Raw genomic sequence first — 22,498 nt, 5'->3', positions numbered from 1 at the left:
TCGCGGCTGATAATTCGCGGCTAGCTTCAGCTTGGTCCAAATCACATGTCATGCATGCGATGCACAAGTCACATAAATCGCAAAAGTAGAAGCTTATGAAGAAGTGATCACAAACAGCCATTTCAAACTCGTCATGATAAAACTGTCCATTTTGTATCACTATCAGTCACTATTCAGTAGCATCAGTCTTTGGTAAGTCCTGATTAACCTGATTACTAAACATATTCGTAGGGTCATGTTGATTGTTGTCAGATCGACCCTCACAATCACATGTTTTCGACCCCCAACTTTGTCCCGTTTACCGCGAGACTGTGCAAGCTACACCCGTGACAGAAGCTGTGCTGTTAACTCACGATCTGTATTTTCATCAGGCTTAATCATGCTGAGAATAATGTTTCCTGTCGTAGGTTATGCTCAAATATTTATAAAATGATGATTTGTTTTTTGTATATATCACTAGACAGTTATGATAACGTAACCCTCCTCCCTGACCGTCAGGAGGACGGTAGGTTGTCGCAACTAAATCACTAATGCAATATTAAACATATGACGTCACTCCAAAATAGCGGACTACCAAGTGTAATTGTAAAAAGGTTGGATAGATGATTTAAAAAAATTTAGTCTTTGATTATGAACAATTTTCCCATTATCCTACCTACTGAAAACCCATGACACCAGGATAGTTTACGTGCTTTGGTGAGAACATGGGATGATGGTGGTGGTGAGAAGAATAGCGGACACTTTAGTACCTCGATCATAATCATGCAACCTTGCGATCTTGCAACCTTGGCACCAGTTGCAAACTCGGCACCCACTCGGCACCAAGAATGTCGACACAATGCAAACTCGGCATTGGCCTTTTTTTGACTAACAACTTGCCACCAAGCAATTCACTAGAATAGTCAAGTGACTGTGAGGTGGTTTAAAACTAAATAAACTGAACTTTATCAGATAACAAACCGAGGCCTACCACGCAGTGTGAAAATCAAACATTTCGTATTTTGTATTTGTGCCGAGTTTGTGGGTGGCGAGTTTGCAAGGTGGCGAGTTTGCAGGTGCCGAGTTTGTAGTTGCGATAATTTAACCCTCCCGATGGCAGAGCCGGAGGGTTCCGAAGCATGGGCAAACTGTAAAGGGCGAAATGGTCTAGTCGGCAGATTTGCTCATTTTTTACCACTATATTGTGAACAGCGGGCATAGTAAACGGACAGCACACACGCGCTGCTGCATTGCCTTATAACACCCCTTTTACAGCATGGTTTATTCCAACTCGGCCGCGGCTCGGCAGGTCGTCAATTCAACTGACTGGTACCTGCGGTTCAGCGCTTGGTGTCCAAAAAATAAAGCGTTGAACATATCGGGAAGTCACAAAATGGCGATGCACAAAAGACCTGGGACACTTTTGTGACTTGTCCTTTTTTTTCAAAATATTTGCTCAATGGTGTTTTGAGTGTTATTCATTAGACGTTGAGGATTAAGTTCATGTTCATAGAATTTGTGACATGATTTTCGAAAGTGGTAAAAATAAAGCAAATCTGTTGACTAGCTGTCGAAATTGTATGTTTTTGACCATTTCGCCGAGTTTGCAAGGTGCTGAAGTGATCGATACCCGGTGAGAACATGGAGGTAGGCCTAGATTTAGAGTTTTTATGAGGTGAACAATTGAATCAGTCCACTATTTAATTTGAGTTGAATTGAACTTTGAAATTTGAAGGGACCACTTCGGGTCCTACTACTTGCCGTCAACTCGCTGTCAACTCAACCAATACACATTTTAAATCCACAGCAGAGGCATAGAACTGTTAATAGCTAAAAGATCATTTTCATAAGTTTTAGGTTACATTTCGGTTATTTTACTACATTTAATTGAATTTTGTTGTTGAGAAAAAATTATCGCGAAAGTAGCAAAGCTGTCGGCCGCCATCTTGCTTTTTAACAGAGCTTGTACAACATGGACAACAGAGGGCGCTTTCCGGAAAACAAAATTGTCTTGGCCCAAGACGTCATTTATTGGTACCGCATAGTGGATTGTACTGCACATCGTGTAAATTGATCGCTAATGACTTGGGTCAAGACTAATCCACACCAGTAGCGGTTGAGTTGACGGCGAGTTGACGGCAAGTAGTAATAATAATAATAATAATCTTTCTTTTTTTATAGCGCTTTATACACCATGTCTTAAAGCGCTTCCACATTATTACCCCTGGTCACTGGGCCTTAAATCATTCCCTTAAACCATCTCAGCTCCCTGGGGAGTATACAGCCTGTGCCGCCAAATATGTAGCGCACTAAGCTAATCAATCACAAGAACCATCTCTGCCCTCACAGGTATACCCATTTACCCCTGGGTGGAGTAGTGCTGACCACTTAAAGAGGTGTTCAGATAACTGGACAGTTCAGACAACTGGACCGTTCTGACAGCTCAACAGTTCTGACAGCTCGACTGTTCGGACAACTCGACAGAAATTTTTTTTAATTGTCAGACAACTCGACCACTATGTCGTGTACCACTCTTGATTAGCCACTACTTCATTTACTAGTTATCATTTACTCTTTTGAATGATTAGATCATGTGGTTCCTTCAGCGGCTTAGAGCCACATTTGGAACCCTCAGCACCTCATCCCACTTTCACAATGAGGTACGAGTGAGGTTTGCTCCGAGTCCAACCGGTCATCTTCATCTTGGAGGCCTCCGCACTGCTCTTTACAACTACATCTTTGCCAAGTCCCATGGTGGCCGTTTTATTTTGAGAATTGAAGACACAGATCAGGTGAGATCATTTGGTATTTCATTGTACTTGGACAGACTCAGGTCAAAAGCTAAGAAATGGAGGCTCTAAGAAGCAGAGACCTAATGGTCTGAGGCATACATCTAACACCCAAAAGTATCCATCCGGCCCAGACTTGGCCCAGACTTGGCCCAGACTTAGTTTTAAGTCTGTAACCATGTTTTTTTGTCTATCTGATACTAGGCTGGGCCCCTGTCTTTATCGGCTAGGATAAAGACCGGTACCTGCTATATTCAGATCCAGTGATTCCATTGGATACAATGATATCATTGGATAAATGCAGTGACTAAAAGCTTTTGTATATGGGTTTGTTTTGATTGGTCTGAGGTCACTTCGGACGACCAATCAAAACACAGGAAAGCTTACTTTTGGTCGTCTAGCTGCTGCATGCTGTGTCCATGTTTATTGTACTGTACGTATGTGTGTAATGTATACAGTACATGTACATGTACAGTACATGTTCTTGCATGTTTTGTAATGTTGGTTTAGAATTTGACTACATTATCTCTATTTGAAATGAATGTAGGTCAAAGGTACATGTACACGCCAGCTGGGGGCCGGTCTCTGGCGTTCTTCATGAGCCTCCAAGTGTGACGTCAGGCTAATCTGATGCCAACCAGTTGCCTGAAATAGCGCCCTCTTGTGGATTAACCCCCAACATAAACCTTGGATCACAGACTTGGGAATCTTGTTCATGATGTTGTACACAACCTGTGGTGAATTAGTCCAAAAGTTAATGGAACAATTTGATTGGCAGTGAAAACAATTAGGGTTTTCATTCCGGGGGGTCCATATTGCTCAGCAAAGTGTGATGCTACAACACAAATCACTGATGTAGTAAATACTTCCAATTCTACTTCTACATGATACTCAGCAATGTCCGTAAGTCAGGATATAATGCCTAGGAACAAACTATAAACAAAACTTAAAGATGAATCTTAGTGCTTGTGAAACCAAGCCCAGGATTGATCAAGCTGCAGATCTTGAGCCAAGATGTAGACCAAGAAACTTACATACATAGGTCTTACACTATAGTATGTACTATATATTTTGGTACACATTTTGTAAGATTCTTTTTAGATTGACTTGTAGTTACAACTAATAATTAATTTTTATTTTATTTTGTTCCTGCAGACAAGACTTGTCCCTGGAGCTGAGGAACAGTTACAGGCTATGCTACAATGGAGTGGTTTATGCGCAGATGAAGGTGTGTGAAGTCTCAGTTGGGCAAATCCATTGTTACTCTCAATATACTAACTATACGTATCAAACTTATTGTTGTCTGAATAATTTTGATATTATAAGTAATCACACAAGTGCGAGTTGAATACGGAAAAATATAGCACTTCTGCATCCCATATCCAACTTGGCGCGTGACATAGAACACACAATACGCATGGTAGTGATATTAGCCGTGCAATATAGGTTTTTATCACCACTCCATTCTGCGAATCTGATTTGAGGATTAGCGCGTACTTGAAGATAAATATTATTATATCCATTCTTGACGCTTAGCTGTGCATGCTTTCATTGCAACTGTAGTTCATGGCTCAGCAAGATCAAGCATTGCCATCCCACTCGCCAAGAAACAAACTAAAAAGTTCAATTACAGGATGATGTACACGCAATTTTGTGTTTTATGTTTTAATTAGGGAATAACAGTGCGAGGACTCGGTCTCCACTGCGTGGTAATGACCGGGTTGGTGGCTGGCGCTGTTAACGGACCGAGCCACCAACCAAGGTCATTACCACACAGTGAAGACCGGGTCCGACCACTGTTATTCCCATTAATAAATACCTTTTTTAGCGAATTAAACGGCTAAAATTGTCCAAATTTTGTGACTTTTCTCACGGCGATACTTCAAGACATGTTCAGGGGCTGTAGTTGAGCTTTTGATGGTTCCCATCTCTTTCGTACGTTAATCACATTACTGATTTTTGAGACCAGTGACTTTTTTAAATCATGGTCTGTTCAGCGCTTTCACTGGGGTCAAAGGAGGCAAATGATTGGACGATAGCTGTTCTTTGTGCATTAAAACGCGCGCATGAGCTCAGCGTCCATGTACCATGTTGCACAACTGTTACACGCGCGCACTCAAAATTGATACATTTTCAGCGCGCGTACGCGAAAGTGCGCGAAGTTGCAATGAAACTAACATGGATACAAATAAGCATGCGATACAGTGCATGGGGCCGCGCCAGGGTAAGGAGATGGATGCATCAACACAAGGTAGTCACAGCAGAATACCTATTAAGAATCGAAGGAACTTTATTACAGTGGGAGAAAAAGCAACATAAAAGATGGCGACGTAAACAAAGACAAACCCCTCGCAAGAGGGCGCTATAACAACTACTGGCGCCACTTATTTGCTATTTTCCAAAGCCGGTCTTTATACCGACCGTTAACACTCGGCCACACGACCGGGTTTTGACCAATCAGAGACTTGAAACCTTCCAAGGTATTTATTAATGAAAAATAATTGGTCCCTCATGTTTTTTGGGGTGTTGGGGTACGTACTTTGTTGTTTGTCCTATTCTGCGTGGAGCAATTCAACCAATAGAATGCGTTCTCTTTGTGTCGTTATCGTTAATGTTTTCGTTATTGCTGCAGTGTGACTCGACCTTTAGCATACACACCTAGATGTTGGATGAATTTCCATTGGATTGATCAGCAGGACCCTCGAGATACTTGTTCATGGTCACTGGCAAGTCATAGCTTTTTCATCTTAGAATTCGGGCTTCATGTTTGATTGATTTATTTGATTTTTTACAGGTCCCAATCAAGGTGGAGAATTTGGGCCATACAAACAGGTATTTATTTCTGTATGCTGTAGTTAAAGGCACTGGACACTATTGGTAATTACTCAAAACAATTGTTATCATAAAAACTTACTTGATAATGAGCAATGTAGAGCTGTTGATAGTATAAAACATTGTGAGAAACAGCTCCCTCCGAAATAACATTTTTTTTAAGAAGTATAAATTTCTCACTAAAATATTTGTCAAGGTATCTGAAACCACACAACTTGTGCAACAAGGGTGTTTTTTCTTCCATTATTCTCTTGCAACTTCTACGATCAATTGAGGTCAAATTTTCACAGATTTGTGAGTTTATAAATGCACTGGTCTTTGAAAGTTACCAAAGGTGTCTAGTGGCTTTAATCTTTCATGAGAATGACATTACGTTCATTTTGCATTTTAAAATTCACTAGGCTGTCCACAAATTATTTGTCAAGTTTGAAGAAAATCTGAGCGATCTTACAACAGAGGTGTGATAACTTGGACGACAATGACCATCACCCAAACACCCCCAAAATCTTCACAAACCCCCCACTTTAGTCTTAGCATGTGGTCAGGTAAAACCACAAGACTTTTGCTGAAAGTTACCAGGACTGGCTGTTATGTAATTCTACCATGCAATCCCACATGGACTTAAATTCTGCGACTTAAACAGCCACCTTTGACCTCTACAGGATATGATGTGCCTGTGCCTAGTTTTCGCATGCTGAATTCTGCCCCAAATGCTTCGTCGACAAAGAAAGTGATAATTGAATGCATGCTACTGATATACAGGGAATACACACACTGCATACATATACACTGGATGATGGTCAGTGTAAACGAGACAGGGAACCATACTACAATTTTCTACATCATGACACCATCAGTAAACAGCTATGTGTTTGTTCACAAACATAAAAGTTTGTGGATCTCTCAAAACATTTTGCATGCCTGAGACTAAGTTTTTATATGCGAGGGCAACAAATTGTATTCAATGAAGTAAATGTATAAATTAATCTATAAATAATTGTAAGCTAATGAAATAGTGACATCTCTTGGTTAGTGCTACCTACAAGTACGTGTACCAAATTAATTTATTAATACGATTTAGACATTGTGTGCAAGCCGTAACTCCTCTGAATTCGTTTTTATGAACTCTTAATCTCTAGTTACTTTGTCATGTTTGTGTTTCTCTTTAGTCAGAGCGACTGAATTTATACAAGAGTCACATTGAGACATTAGTTAAGGTAAGCCAATTACTACAAGTACATGTGTAAGTATTTTTCTTATTTAACTAGCAGGGGTGGGGGGGGGGCTTAATGATGACAAGTTATTAAATAAACAAGAGCATAATCTGATCAATTGCTTGATAATGCACTCGTTTTTTTAGTTTTTTTATGCAAGTCGCCAGACACACAAGGCCTGAGGGCCACTTCAAGGGGGCTACAATTAACTATTTTTTGCCAGGGGCTGTTGCCACCTACTTCTGAGGCTGAAACAGGGTTACCCTCTTTACAGTTCAGACGGATGTAGGCTTGGGTATCATCCATCAGAAGCCTGGCTGGTAGAGCAGAAAGCACTAGCTCCCCAACTTTACGAAGCAATTATGATTAAGTGTCTTGCTTTAAAGGACACGAGTGTCTTGACCGAGACTCGAACCAACACTCTGCTGATCAAACACCAGAGCTTGAATCCAGTGCTGTTAACCGCTCGGCCATGACATGCCATAATAATTAAGCTGCTTTGCTTTATTTTCAGTCTGGCGCAGCCTACCACTGTTTTTGCTCAGAACAAAGACTAGAGCTGCTCCGTAAAGAAGCCTTGAGAAATAGGCAGGTTCCTCGATATGACAACAGGTGCAGACACCTAACATCCCATCAGGCACAAGACAACCGGCATTCTGGGAAGCCGAGTGTTATAAGATTTAAGGTCAGTCGAATCCATCGATTAATTTAATAGTCAATCAATCAGTCAGTAATCAGTCAATCAATCAATAATCAGTCGATTAATCAATAATCAGTCAATCAGTCAATAATCAGTCGATCAATCACAGTCGATCAATCAATCATTCAAGGGCAGTTATTCTAGTGTTTAATGCAACCAAAAATCAATCAGTCATCAATTAATCAATAAAACAATCAATTACATGTAGTGCTGTTACCAAATATATTCAGTAGGCAGTGATAATTTATAATTACTGAATGTCTATAAATTTGTATTTGTTTGCCTGATAAGTTGTTTTTTATTGTTCGTATTTGTTACATTTGACAAGATACGTACAAAGTCATAAAAGTCGACCAGAAAACCCAATTTCTAATACCTGGAGCGACTGTGTAGTTACTCTTATGCGTTTGTAATGAATAGTGCGGTTTGGAGCCTAAATTACGGTTAAAACAATCGCAATGCAAAAAAACTTTTAAAAAGTTTACAAAATGATAAATAACTTTCCTCTCACATTTAGCTAGATGTAGAGATGGACTTGTTTGAGGATCTTGTTTATGGACGAACTCAACATGACACTCATCTCATAGAGGGTGACCCGGTAAGTAAAGTCAAGTTATTTACTAATAATGATGATTTGTGGTACATGGTATCTGTGATTGGCATTCTCATTTGTAGACAAACGCAAACTCTGTTTGATGTTTAGTTTCATTTTAATTCTTCTACAGGTGTTGATTAAAAGTGATGGTTTTCCAACGTACCATTTTGCCAATGTTGTTGATGATCATCTGATGGGGATTAGCCACGTACTGCGGGGCATGGTGAGTTTATCTAATCTGTGCCCAATTTCATAAATCTCTTAAGCATGAAAGTAATCCTTATCAAAATAACTTTCTGAGTAAAGAAAAAAGAAGCTTTTGCGTTTAATTTCCGCTAAACTAACTGATACTACTGTACTGTTTTTTTTTTTTTTTTTATGAATGATGTTTTTTATTGTCCTAACCAGCTTTATGATATTAAGACCATTAATGCTTTTAAATCACGCAAACTTGCTACACCCACCAAAACGTTGTCTTGCAGCAATAATATGTTACCATTAATAAAGGAAAATGAAATGAAGCACTGAGTATATACTCTGTTAATATCTTAATTGATATCTAATTAATACATTTATTAGATTGTTTATTAGACCTTCTGCTACTTCAAACTGACCTCTTGCCATTGGGCTGTCCAGTGGACTAGCTTTAGATACCTGTGATAGAATGCAGGGAGTGGCACTCCTACCCAAGTGTAGTATGCACTTGGAGTTTTTCCTGTCAGGACTTGGAAAGCATTCAACGTACAGTCCTTTCACACATTAGTGAAGGGTAAACAAATTAATAATTTTATATTCCTCGGTGAAAATAAATACATCTGCTAAAAAGTAAACATTTTCCAAAGTTTTTCTTTTTTAAATTGATTATGTCATGTTATATAACACCCAAGCAGATCCTTGCCATTTGATTGGAGGATTGTCCGTCACGTGATAGCAAATAAAAGTACCAATACACGCTGAGTAACTCACCGTGCTTTTTCGTTCCATCCGAAAAGTACCATTGCACGCTGGCACGCTGCCAGCGTGCAATGGTACTTTTCGGATGGAACGAAAAAGCTGAGTAAAAACATCACTGCGTGCGCGTGTCTTTGGTAATGCAGCAGTGTTACTGCAAGGCATATTAGTAAAATTACTAGCATTCGGCTTCTACAATTAAAAATTGTAGGCCTACGCTTTGTTTGTTTTGAAAGTTGTATCTCTCAATCAAAATGACAAAGATCTACTTGGATGTTATATAAAACAAATAATGAATGTTTTTCATTCGTGCAATGGTGCGAAAATGTTCATTCGTTGAAAGCTGGAATGTTCCATTCAAATCGGCTCCGCCTCGTTGAATAGAACATTCCATCTTTCAACTCATGAACATATTCGCACCATTGCACTCATAAACATTCATTATGTGTATATTATCAATTTAAAAATTACTATTATAAGCACATAAGTTAGCTAAGCACTAACATAATATTTTAAGCAGTAAAACAGGTCTCCAACAAAAATAACATGTTGTGTCTGTTGTTGTTATCTGGTTCCAAGCGTAAATATGTTAAATGCAATACTTTATACCTGGCTGGGAAATTTAGTTCAATCTTAAACTAAGAAAACAATCCTCCATGTCCAGTACAGTTAATAAGCTACTTTCAAAACAGCTAAAGCACAACATTTTACATTTCTAATTACGTTGCTTCCCCGACTGATTTTTTTCCAGTGTAATGTCACATACCTGACAGAATTTACCAATGCTACCAGTGCAGTATTATACTTAGTTTTTATATTTTCAACTCTTGTCACCAGGAATGGTTAACGTCTACACCAAAGCATCTGTCTCTTTACAAGGCCCTGGGATGGAGCCCACCTAAATTTGCTCATCTGCCTCTCTTACTCAATAGGTAGGTAACCCTTCACAAAAATAGGTGTGTAACCCTTCACAAAAATAGGTAGGTAACCCATCACAAAAATAGGTAGGTAACCCATCACAAAAATAGGTATGTAACCCATCACAAAAATAGGTATGTAACCCTTCACAAAAATAGGTATATTACCCTTCACAAAATGATCACAATTTAATTTTCTTGGCATGAAAATTCATCTATGTTGGTAATTGACACAAATAGTGTTTATCTTTTGATCACAACATTGGAAATATTTTCATAGATGCAATTTTTGACCAAAACTAAAGTCTTTATCAACATGACCGGGATGTACATGTAGCGTCTTCGACATTGCAGACACGTGATCCCAACACCACATCAAAGACTCCTGAATTAATCTTATTTCTCTTATTTCAAGAAAAATTGTCTTGTGTCACTCACAATAAACTTAAAAGAGACATTTTCTAGCGAGTATGACACAAGAATGTTTTTCTTTAAACATTTTTTTTCTTTCAAGAATACAATTTTTAGCTGTGAGCACTTCATCCAAATAGGTGCTATAGTTGTTATTCATACACATCAACGTGTACACCATCTTTTAATATTTGTAATGAGTTGTTTACACAATTACATTTGAATAATTTCCCATGCTAGTTCAACTCTTTGTATTATAAAGCTGAAAATGAAGACATTTATGTCTCAAAGGTCAAAAGCTCATTGTTCCAAACAGCTCGAATATTGTTGAGAATTAGCAAGCAGTCTTGGCGTTGCTCTTTGCCTGGTGTTGTTTCATGATTATAGTACACTGTATATTCTACTCTGTCTTGAAACTTGTTGTTTGGCCTATCTAGTAGATGTTAAGATTGCATCAGGGGTAAACAATGTTATTTTGTTTGACCCATTTACAGATGTGTGTAAAGCACTTTGTACTTGGCACATGTACTTTACCCTGAGTGATATGCCTGTGAATTTTTTTCACAGGACTTAGGAAAGTACTGAGTAACCAGTGCTTTACATTACATACAGTAGTTTTTATTTATTTTTTATTTTTTATGCAAGTCGCCAGACACACAAGGCCTGAAGGCCACTTCAAGGTGTGGGCTACAATTATTTTTTCCAGAGGCCGTTGCCACCTACTCCTAGGGCTGAAACAGGGTTACCCCAGTCTTGTAGAGCAGAAAGCACTAACATGTACCTCCCCAATTTTACGTAGCAAGTGTCACGACCGGGATTCGAACCCACACTTGATCAAACACTGAAACACCAGAGCTTGAATCCGGTGTATTAAACCGCTCGGCCATGACACACAAGGGTAAAACCAAATAATACAAAAGATGTATCCTTAAACACTATTTTCAGAGATGAAACAAGGAGGACAAGCAATGATGTTCAATTATGTATGTTGATGCTTGCTCCCATTTTAAGGGGAGATGTTTTGTAACCATCTGGACACATTCACAAACAACAATTATACACTTACATGTACTATAAATCAATGAAAATATCTGCAAAGGTTTTTACGCTTTTTATACAAAGCATGCTTAACAATTGAACGATTTTTCATGAAACCTTTACTGTTAAGTTGTACATGTAAGAGATGATAGAGAGAGCACTTTAAAATGGTTTTCGTTTTTGGAACAGCAGTTATCACAAATTTAACGCAATGGGAACTCAAAATGGCCACCATATTTGGCCGCCATGTTGGATTTTGTGTTTTCATCGTGTATTTAGGGGTTTAAACTATCATTATAAATGGATACTTTAAAAGTGCTGATTTCTAGAGAAGAAATGCTAATAAACCAAAGATTATAGCACCTCCAAGAGTGACCCTAGCTTATGATAAAACTATCATGTTGTTCATTATATCAAAATAAATCATTTGCAAAGTTTATAGCATTTGGACAACAAATGCTATGCTAAGTTTTTGGACCCAAAATGGGCTTTCAAACATATATAAAAATTCCTTTAATGACAATTTTTTTAAATGTGTTCATGTCATCAGATAGATCTTGGTAAAATGAACATTTGTGGTAAGTTTCATGGAAACTTTGCATAATTTGGAGTTTGGAGCACGACATGTACATGTACATGGCCATATTAAAACATTTTTTAAATGGGAAAATGCCTAGCAACACTGCAAATATTATAGTATTTTCCCAAGCATATTTAGTAATTTTCCACAAGAGCAATGTCCCATCTGAACTAACTGTGGTCGATGTTGAAATCAGAGCCCTAAAGTTAGTTTGGGGCAAACGTCCAAATGCAAAGAAGGAAATATATTCTTTACCATGGCCACCCTATGTATTTTATTTACTGTCCCCTACTCTTAGCATGTCTAATGATCCAACATCAATCTTGTTTTTTTGTTTCTGTTTGACGATGAAGATGGTTATGATAATTATGATGAGACAGAGACTGATTGCCCCAAGGACTATGAAGATGATTGCCAATAGACTCAGACCTACATCGGCTAATGCATCTTTCATCATGGTACACGAGGGAAGGGTAGATGACCATTGTCCAGTACTCTGGCAGGTTAAACTGGGTAAACCATTCTCCAGAGTAAATCCATCAAAGCATTTGACCTCCACAGTTGAGTTCACAAGATATACAGACCCCGTCATGATTGCATTGTCCACACTTCCAGGAAAACCACAACTGACCAGTTTGACTGAAGATTTCTGAATATTATCGATGATGCCAGTCACTAGTAGTGTTTCATTTGCAAAAGACAGGCTTCCAGTGGCCACAGCATCAAATATGCATTCAAGAGAATGCCCACACAAATCTTTGATCTCTGGACTTGCATCATGTGGGTTTGGGACATCAAAAGTTGGCAAAAAATCAGGCAAAAAGTAAGTGTTGTAGTCATATGGGGAAAGATAAGTGAATATGGATTCCTCTTTTATCACAAGCCAATGTAGCCCATATTTGTGGATTTCTTTCATGGAAGACTCTGGATTCATGATGGTACCATCTGGGAATCGAAAGTCGTCTTCTGGATCTCCATTCAGGTTACCCAGAAGTCCTTGGACTTGGTCTTTGAACTTTTCATTCAGCTGTGCCGTAAATGACATAAAGTCATGTTTGATGTACACGATGATGGCAATACCAGCATTGAATGCAATTCTGATTTCAGAGAAGTCGGAGGTGAAACTTAATCGAAAGCCTCTGAAGTGGTAAACTTTGACAAGGCTTGACCTCATGAGTAGTTGCTCACCATCTACAAGAACCAGCACCTCACTGGAGTTAGATACCTGTACCTGGACAGTAGAAGAATCGTTCATCTGGACAACAAAAGCAGTGTACACACTGGCATTAGTTTGGTGGTATACCTCCATGCGGGATTGGAAGATGAGGTCATGAAGTATAGAGGAAGACATCAGGAACTCTCCAGCCCCATTGAAGGTGAACCTCTTGCCGTCTAGACTTGTTATGTGAGGATCTCCAGTCCCTGCTGCTGGCCAAGGAGGGACGTATTTAGAGCAGTCATCAGATGGACGGTACTTGTAGTACGTCTTGCAGTTTTGTGTAGATTTACAACAGCCAAACCATGGCAGCACATCATACCATTGATGTTTCCAGAAATGATCCTCAGGACTGTATCGATCAGCAGTGCCACCCCCTGGGGGACCTATGAGTATGTTACCATCCTTGGCATAGCAGCACTGTTGGCCAGATCCAATAGATGATGATGTGGTTGACCTAAAGCAGTCTTTTGCTCCAGGATGGTAGAAAGAAATAAACTCATTTGATAAGACAAAGTTAAGAGAATCTACACTGGCCTGGGCAAAGGTGCATGGACATGGTGGTAAGCCTGTAGGAATATTCTTTAATCTTTTTAGGAAAAATGAGCAGGATTTAGTCATGAACTTTGTAACACGATTCACTCCGGAGTAAAATCTGTTTGGGCTGCTTTGTTGGCCATTTGGTTGCAGGTAAAAAGCTACAAGCGATGGCCATGTCGTAGTTAAGCTTTTGTCATTTATCAACTCTATAGAGATCTGAATCTTGCCATTGTTCAAGACATTGTTCTTGAGGGAAACTCCTTCTAGAAGGACTGGATGGCCATCCCCGTTGTAATCAGAATCTTGCATTATGATATTCACTGTCTCTATTCCCTCACCTACACTGTAAGGGTTCCATGTTAAGAGAAGATCATCATCTTTTGTTAAGTCAATAACTCCGTTTCCAGTTGATGTCTGCGTTTGATTGACTGTGATAAGTGGAGGCAAGTATTCTTCTGATGTAATATAGACAACACCAGAGTAAGGAAATGTCTCTCCTTCGTCCAGAGACACATAGACTGAAGTAAATCCATTCATGTAAAAGGTTGGTGTAATGCAGACGATGGTGTCGGAATCAACAGAGTGTCCAGAAATCAAGATATTTCCAATACCTGTTAAAAATTTGCATTTTGAGGTTTTGTATGATTGAACTTCATCTTGCAAGCATGGTAAAGTTATCCTAAAAGTTTCACCACCAAGTTCTCTTAAGTAGTATGTTGAAAAGTGCAGGATTTGCCGGTTACTTGGAAGGGATAAACCTGCAGCATAGCCATATGATTCAGAATAATATACGGAATCATAGCCATAAACAATAACAGACAATGGTGATGAAAGAGGATCAGTTTGCTCTACAAAGTACACCCCTTCTCCTTTAGGGAGTTGGACAGAGAGTGCCGTGTAAGTTGTGTTTGGAACTTTGTTTTCATGTACGGGTACTTGAGATCCATTTATTGGAGAGCCATTGAGATGCACAGTCTCCTGTGCATTTGTCTTGACAACGATGTTGATAAAATTGAAGTATCCTCCAGAATCTGCTCCAGCATTGGGTGGGGTCGCAAAACCAAACACATACCCAAACTGTTCTATAGCAGGAACTTGTATCAGGGATTCCCATACACCTGAATTATTAATGGACACGAGCATCTGCATCATTAGAGTTGGCTGGCTTGAAGACACCAGACCAGATCCTGAAAGCCAACCCTCCCAAAACTCCCCTGTGTTCAAATTCAGGTTCCCAATATTTGGGATGGTAACACTGGTGCCGCTGAAGTAAGCAATTATCTGATAGAAGTTTTGATCTGTACTTTGGAATGCTGTGTAGATATGATTCTGGCCCCAACTCTTGACTGGTACGGATTGTTCAATCACCGTGTACCATCCACTGCTAGTAAATGTTGCAATGGGTTTGTTGGCTTGAATCACACTTCCAGTAAAGTCTTCTGATCCTTCTAGGTGAATGGCTTCTAATCTGTCAACCATGAAGTTCAGCTGATCACCTGGACTGTATGACTGCCCTTCAAATGTTACTGTTCCACGTAGGGTTACTTGAACTGAAGTGGAATCTTCTGTACCGATTACAGCAAAGCTTGATGTGTAATATAAGCTTGCTACGATGTACTGCAAGCCAAGGTTGCTTACCGGTATGCCAAGAAAGCCATCTGTTGTGAAACCGGAGAATGCAAAAAAACCATACACTGAAACCTCACTGGTGGCTGTTACCTCAATACCTTTGAAGCTTCTTTCTGTGCCATCCATAAGCAGCTCTATAGAGACATTTGTTGTTCTGTACCCTCCAGCCTCAAGATCAAATCTTTCATATAGAGGCTGACCCTCCACATGGTGCTTGCTGCTAATAGTCACATTGGTTTGCTGATCACTAAACGCCACTACAACTATGGAAAGGTATTTGAAACTACTGTCCAACGCGTGATCAGTGAAGCCAAGGATGAAGTTTTTACCTCTGGATATGCCAAAGCATGTTGGCTGCTTGTCGAGAGTCGATGGATGGTCAGCCTTTACCTGTTCAGATGTGGCTAGTATCAATAAAACCAGTAACCACAGTCCTTGACACTTCAGGCTCTCCATCCTGAAAAACAAAATTCATGCAAAAACATCGCTTTTAATCACCATGCACAAAGTTTGGATGTTTGTATTCTTAGTAACCTATGCAAACTTTTTTTGTACAGTGCTGTCTGTAGTTGAGTCCCTGTTGTTCAAATTTTGAGTTTGAGTCTGATCCACTGAGTCAAAATTAACTATAACCATGCTTATTGCATTGAAACTCTTTAAAAACCTGCCAAAAAAGAAGAATTTCAGGTGAAAATGACCCATTACCTTTGACCTCAGTTTAAGGTAACTGAAGCAGGGTTGAGATTCTTCCGACCTTTGTCGGAATTCCGACTTTTGAATTTTAGAAATCCGACCTTTTTTTCCACTTCCAACATTTTGACATTCCCTCTTTTACCTGTTTTATTTTAAGATATGGGCCCTGATTAAGCGGGCCCTGGACATGCTGGACCCCCCGGCCGTAAGGGACTACACGCTGCGCGCTCTTGTTGTGTGCTTCGCACACACTATGATGGAATATTGACATTTCCAATCAACTGAATTTTTTTCCTGTTTTTTTTATCATCACCCATTCTCATGCCTGATTTTAATTGATTATTTCAGACCTACGATAAATTTTCAGACCTTTTAATTTTTTAAGAATCTCATCCCTGCTAAAGGTCAATAGAAAAAATGGCAACATCATTTCTATTGTTCTAGGGACCTATAAGAATGCATTTATAATGGTTGCCATAAATTAACATGAAATTTCAACGGGACCTGAAATCTGTACATTGCCCCCCTACTATTATTTGTTTTGCATGCAATTTCAGCCATTTCCATCAATTTCTGTTAGACTACAGTGACCAGATTTGCTCAATTGTATTACATTAAAAGCAAAAAGCAAAACCAAATTATTTTAAAGGCAGGGGATCGATCTCCATTGGGTAATGAATCAATTTACACTTAAAAATCATCTTTCAGGAAAATGAAGGTAAGAAAACAAGCACAAACTTCAAACTGCCTCTAGCTATCAGGCAATCTCAGTGGTCTAGTTGGTAAGACACTGCTCTAGAATTGCAGGGGTCATGGGTTCAAATCACACCCAAGTAATATGCCTGTGATAATTGTTCACAAGACTCGGGGGAAAGTAATGAGTATACAGTGCTAACACACATCAATGTATGGTATAAAACAAAATATTATAAGCACAAACTTGCAACAACAAAAAATCAACTTTAAAATCAAAACCGGTATACATAACATATACTGTAGGGTCTAACGTGGCTTTTTGGGTGTCGGTCTGTCAAGGACTATCCAACCAATCATGGAGGCATACACCAATCAAGTTAAACCAAAAAAACAAAACACACAACGACCAGCCTATCTAGCCTGTCATTTCAAGTCTGAGATTGTGCTTAAACAGTTTTTCTGCAGTGGTAGTGCAAAACCCTATTCAAAAGGTTTGTTTTATGAAGAGGGCGCTGTTTCAGGTGGGCAAAAAACCACCATCACAGACTTGAACAAGACTTTATCTCTGACAAACAAACAGGGTTAGTGGTTGATATGTAAAGGCCAGGCAACGCACCGACGGAAACCAAAATGTTCCATTATTGACATTTTTACAAAGGGAATGAAGGTAGTTTGTTTATTTTGGTCTGAAGCTGGTATCATAATAATAAAAATATTAATAATAATACTACATTTATAATGCGCCATCTGTCTAGTGTACAAGACACTATTCAGAGCAAAGAACCAAAACAACAAAACATCTACATGTACAACAAAAAAGAAAAATAGAATACAATGACAATTATACAGTTAATAGTCTTAGTCAAGACATGTAACAAGCGAAGTGTTTGTGGATTTAATTAAAGACACTGAGCACTATTGGTAATTGTGTAAGACTACTAGCCTTCACAGTTGGTGTATCTCAACAATGCATAAAATAACAAACCTGTGAAAACTTGAGCTCAAGCGGTCGTGGAAGTTGCGAGATAATGAAAGAAAAAAACACCCTTGTCACCCAAAGTTGTGTGCTTTCAGATGCTTGATTTCGAGACCTCAAATTCTAATCAAATTAGTGGAAAATTACTTCTTTCTCGAAAACTACATTACTAGTGGAGCCATTTCTCACAATGTTTTATACTATCAACCTCTCTCCATTACTCGTTACCAAGAAAGGTTTTATGCTAATAATTATTTTGAGTAATTACCATACCAATAGTGGGCCTTTAAATGAGTTTTCAGCAAGCTTTTAAGGAATGATAGAGAACTACAGCATCTGATGTTGTTAGGTAAAGCGTTCCAAAGTTTAGGAGCACAAGCGGAAAAGGCACGATCGCCATATGATGTGGAAGTTTTAGGAATAGTTAAAAGGGACTTAGCAGCCCAGGTTAAAATTCCAGTTGAACCTAGTTAACTGGGGTCAACTGGTTCAACTGGATAGTGACCAAACTCGTCCATTTTACTGTGTTCAACTAGGTTGGAATTATAAACCAGTTGGTTTCTGTCCATTTTCCATATTAAACCAACTGGTTTTTAACTGTGTTTAACTAGTTTTTCAACTGGTTTCAACTTCAACTAGTTCCAGTTAAACCCAGTTTAACTAGGTTCAACTGGAATTTTGACCTGGGAGAAGAACAAAAAATGCGAGAGGGTGCGTACTGTCTTCAAATAGTACAATCTACTTTTACAGAGTGCATTCAGAAAAATTGAAGATTGTTAATCTACCACCTAAGCAGTAGGCAAGGGACTTCTCCTTTTGCTTTGTGGATCAGGGGACTGCATTAAATTATCTTTCCTTCCACAGCAGTTAAAGGCAGTGGACACTATTGGTAATTCGCAAAGACTAGCCATCACAGTTGGTGTATCTCAACATATGCATTAAATAACAAACCTGTGAAAATTTGAGCTCAATCGGTCATCGAAGTTGCGAGATAATAATGAAAGAAAAAAACACCCCTGTCACACGTAGTTGTGTGCTTTCAGATTCTTTATTTCGAGACCTCAAGTTCTAAATCTAAGGTCTCAAAATCAAATTCGTGAAAAAATTACTTCTTTTTCGAAAACTACAGTACTACTTCAAAACTACTACTATCAACCTCCCCCCATTACTCGTTACCAAGTAAGGTTTTATGCTAATAAATATTTTGAGTAATTATTAATAGTGTCCACTGCCTTTCCAATCTAATCTGCCATCAGTGGCGAAACAGAAAAACAAGTTGGATTTGAAACTTTGCACGGTGGAAGATAGGTTTGCGAACACAGTGTGAATATCTCTTCATAAGAACAATGATTATTTTCATTTCATATGATTTATTCATATCATAAAACAAGCCAAAACATTCAGACATTATGATTTGCAAAATCAAAATAAGCATTGTGACTGGGCTCAAAATCCATACCAAAGATGCCTATTTCTCACTATATTCCTTTCCTGAATATTCCGACTACATAAAATGTTTTTAAAATTGTAACTTGCACAAACTTCCTTAGAGTTACAATGTCCTTACCTTTTCTGCTGACTAGCACTTAATAAAGAGTAGGCTTTTGGTGTTTTGGAGAAAGCTTAGCTGCGTTCCACTACAGACCGTTCCTTTGCAAATTGTGACTTCCAGCAGACAGTGTCCCACTATGGAAACTGGGGTTTGGAGGAACTATGACCTATTGGAACTGGGTGGTCTTCAGTGGGAAATCCCCTTGTCATTATTAATGTTATTCTTTATCTGGCAAAGTTGTTCGTCTTAACTGGCTGTCCAAGTTCCAATAAACAAAGATCAAGTGTTGTTTTGCAGAAATCATATTAACAGATGTTAAATTTGCATCGGGATAAAGAATATTAGTATATATATATTTTTGTTTATATTTTGTTTACCCATACATCAATCTGTGTTAGCACTGTATAGTTCATAATCTTACTGTAATTTATTCAATGTTGTATGTACATACACAGACACTTGCGTGTGTACATACACATACAATTGCGTGTGTACATGTATAATGTATGGCTTTCTCACTTTTCATCTTGAGGTTGTGAATGTTACATGGAGCATAAATGATGACCCGGGGTGTTTTTTTTTTATACGAAAAAACAAAACTCCATCAGAATTGACCAAAATATGAATAACAACAACATACGTAAATATATCCTTATTATTTTTTTTAATGACCATGTGTTGCTGAAACCAAGGTTTTTACTGAGTGAGGACATGATCGCTTCCATTCTTAAATGTTCAACCAATAGAGATGGGTGGGTTTCCAGCAGTATGAAATAATACTCAACATTTGTATAGTACTTCATGCACATTGTCTCTAAGGTGTGCAGCGTTTTGTTCTATAGGTATACTGAGTTATCTTTAAATATAATAGGACCCATTGAAGTACAAAGCTTATAATGTAATGGTTTACAACGTTCTGTGGTGCAATCTGCAGCCAGTCCTACCAGAAAACTCCGTGGGAGGGAATGGAAATGTACATTGATCTCTGTGCATACACACAGGTTAAAGGTGTTAACCATTTAGTACATTGTTCTATTTCACTGTGGTACTTGACTGGTGCATTTGTATCCATGGTAACTGCCTATGATATAAATCTCTCTAACTGAAGTTTGGAAAGAACCAATGTTTGGGCGCTTTGCCAATTGTATTGACGCCTTGCATAACATTCGGCTGCTGTATGGTCTTCCATTGTATTTTACAGCAATATGATTTCGTCTGAAATGCCCCATGTTGATGGTGTCTGTTCTGTGTTCATGAATGTGCTCAAGACTCTTGTGAAATTTCCCTGAAAGTTGTTGTTGCTGTTTTTAGCAAGTAGACACTGGTACTCATCTGAAACTTTCACAGTATCATTGTGTCTTTCTTGATAATTTGGTCTACAAATCAGCATGACATTGACAATAGCCAAACGGTGACCCTACTTTTAAAAACATAATTTATTGTTTTCTTTTTGTTTATTTTGTGCATGCAGAGATGGAAGTAAGTTATCAAAGCGACAGGGGGATATCTATGTGCAACATTTTAAGGTTAGTCTTAAGAACCAAACACATTTAACAGTAATGAAGGTTTACAAGCTGCAATGTGTATGAGGTAGAGTTTTCATCAACTTTTCATTCAGCTCAAGACTCAAGTCAAGTCCAGGGTTCAAATTAGACAGTGCCCGAAATAATCAAAAACTCAAGTGACTTGAGTCCTAGCTAAAGACTGAAGTCTCCAGTTCTGGTATATTGACTCTCAATGTTTTCTGCCAGAATTCTTTTCACCTGTTGAATTCTTGATATGTTAGGTCAGGGGTCTATATCAATACGAGTTCATTTAGATTTCATTTCATTGCAATGACGACATGGACTAGAATGTGGCAATCTTGGACATAAATCGATTTAAAAAAAGGTTAACAGCATTGTACCACATTGTCTCTGGCATTTTAGCTCAGTGACATTGTTTGCATTGGTGTTGACTTTCATTTGTATGAGACTTGAAATAAAACCAAATGAGCAATTAACCTTAGGTTTACAATTATGCTGCTTAAAAGCAATGAAGTGGACAGTCTAACAACTTGAAGCAAGTTTTAGTATGTTTTAAGTGGCATTGTGTACCCTGTATAAACTTTATAAATAGGGTTAATGCTGTTTTTTTTTTTTTTTTATAAGGATGCAGGTTTCTTGCCAGAGGCTCTTGTCAATTTCATCACATTTTGTGGCTCAGGCTTTCAGGAGAATCGAGAACTGAGAAACATGCAGCAACTTATCCAACAGGTTGGTCTAGTAGAAATCAACTAAGATTGATTGCAGATCAATTACATACACAAAATCTGAATGGTCTATGGAGGACAAAAAGTGGCCATCTGCTTTTCTGGTGTGAGAGCAAAATCTGCTTTTCAGGTGGCAAAAAAGCAGAGAAATAGAAAATTACATTTTCACAAAACGTTTAATCTGCTTTTCTACTATTCTGGTAGCAGAAAAGCAAAACGCCACTTTTCGTCCGCCAGCATTAGGGGATAAAGTAAGATCTGCTTTTCTGGTAACAGAAAAGTAGATGTAAAAAAAATGCAGCTTCACAAAAGCAGATGGCCACTTTTTGTCCTCCATCATGTCCATAGTTCTGCCCAGGATGGTCATGGTGACAACTGTTGCCAAGAGCGTCATGTACTTCCACCGCACAGTGATATGGCCATCCAACCGAAGCCGTAGCTGTAGCTGTAGCCCCCAGTTCTGACATGACCTAAGCCATCTCCAACTTGCAGCTATGGCTGTGGCTTGGTCACCCCTTCACCATGCGTTGAAGTATATAGGCTGTCATTGGCACCAACCTTAGTAACAGCCGTAGCCAAAGCTGTAGCTGTAGCCCCCAGTTCTGACATGACCTAAGCCATCTCCAACTTGCAGCTATTGCTGTGGCTTGGTCACCCCTTCACCATGCGTTGAAGTATATAGGCTGTCATTGGCACCAACCTTAGTAACAGCCTTAGCCAAAGCTGTAGCTGTAGCCCCCAGTTCTGACATGACCTGAGCCATCTCCAACTTGCAGCTATTGCTGTGGCTTGGTCACCCCTTCACCATGCGTTGAAGTATATAGGCTGTCATTGGCACCAACCTTAGTAACAGCCGTAGCCAAAGCTGTAGCTGTAGCCCCCAGTTCTGACATGACCTGAGCCATTTCCAACTTGCAGCTATGGCTGTGGCTTGGTCAC

The 22,498-nt window shown here is 38.9% G+C and overlaps 2 protein-coding genes across 2 annotated transcripts in view; one reads left to right on the top strand and one right to left on the bottom strand.

Annotated features, from left to right (window-relative positions):
* Positions 1 to 22,498, top strand: part of LOC117294546 (probable glutamate--tRNA ligase, mitochondrial) — a 28,560-nt gene continuing 6,062 nt past the window's right edge. The window contains exons 1-11 of the mRNA XM_033777004.1: positions 1 to 192; positions 2,568 to 2,771; positions 3,924 to 3,996; positions 5,563 to 5,600; positions 6,770 to 6,817; positions 7,329 to 7,499; positions 8,032 to 8,112; positions 8,240 to 8,332; positions 9,898 to 9,992; positions 20,780 to 20,834; positions 21,459 to 21,563. Of these exons, the coding sequence (XP_033632895.1) occupies positions 2,571 to 2,771; positions 3,924 to 3,996; positions 5,563 to 5,600; positions 6,770 to 6,817; positions 7,329 to 7,499; positions 8,032 to 8,112; positions 8,240 to 8,332; positions 9,898 to 9,992; positions 20,780 to 20,834; positions 21,459 to 21,563 (960 nt within the window). The 5' untranslated portion in view covers positions 1 to 192; positions 2,568 to 2,570. The remainder of the gene's footprint in view (positions 193 to 2,567; positions 2,772 to 3,923; positions 3,997 to 5,562; positions 5,601 to 6,769; positions 6,818 to 7,328; positions 7,500 to 8,031; positions 8,113 to 8,239; positions 8,333 to 9,897; positions 9,993 to 20,779; positions 20,835 to 21,458; positions 21,564 to 22,498) is intronic.
* Positions 11,261 to 19,407, bottom strand: LOC117294545 (sushi domain-containing protein 2-like). The gene is made up of 2 exons (XM_033777003.1): positions 19,324 to 19,407; positions 11,261 to 15,848 (listed from the first exon to the last, which is right to left on the bottom strand). Exon 2 carries the CDS (start codon positions 15,845 to 15,847, stop codon positions 12,281 to 12,283), a length of 3,567 nt encoding a protein of 1,188 aa, XP_033632894.1. The 5' UTR covers position 15,848; positions 19,324 to 19,407; the 3' UTR covers positions 11,261 to 12,280.

Source organism: Asterias rubens, chromosome 9, assembly GCF_902459465.1.
Source record: "Asterias rubens chromosome 9, eAstRub1.3, whole genome shotgun sequence".
NCBI classification, from domain to species: Eukaryota; Metazoa; Echinodermata; class Asteroidea; order Forcipulatida; family Asteriidae; genus Asterias; species Asterias rubens.
This window is presented reverse-complemented; position numbering and strand designations above follow the sequence as displayed.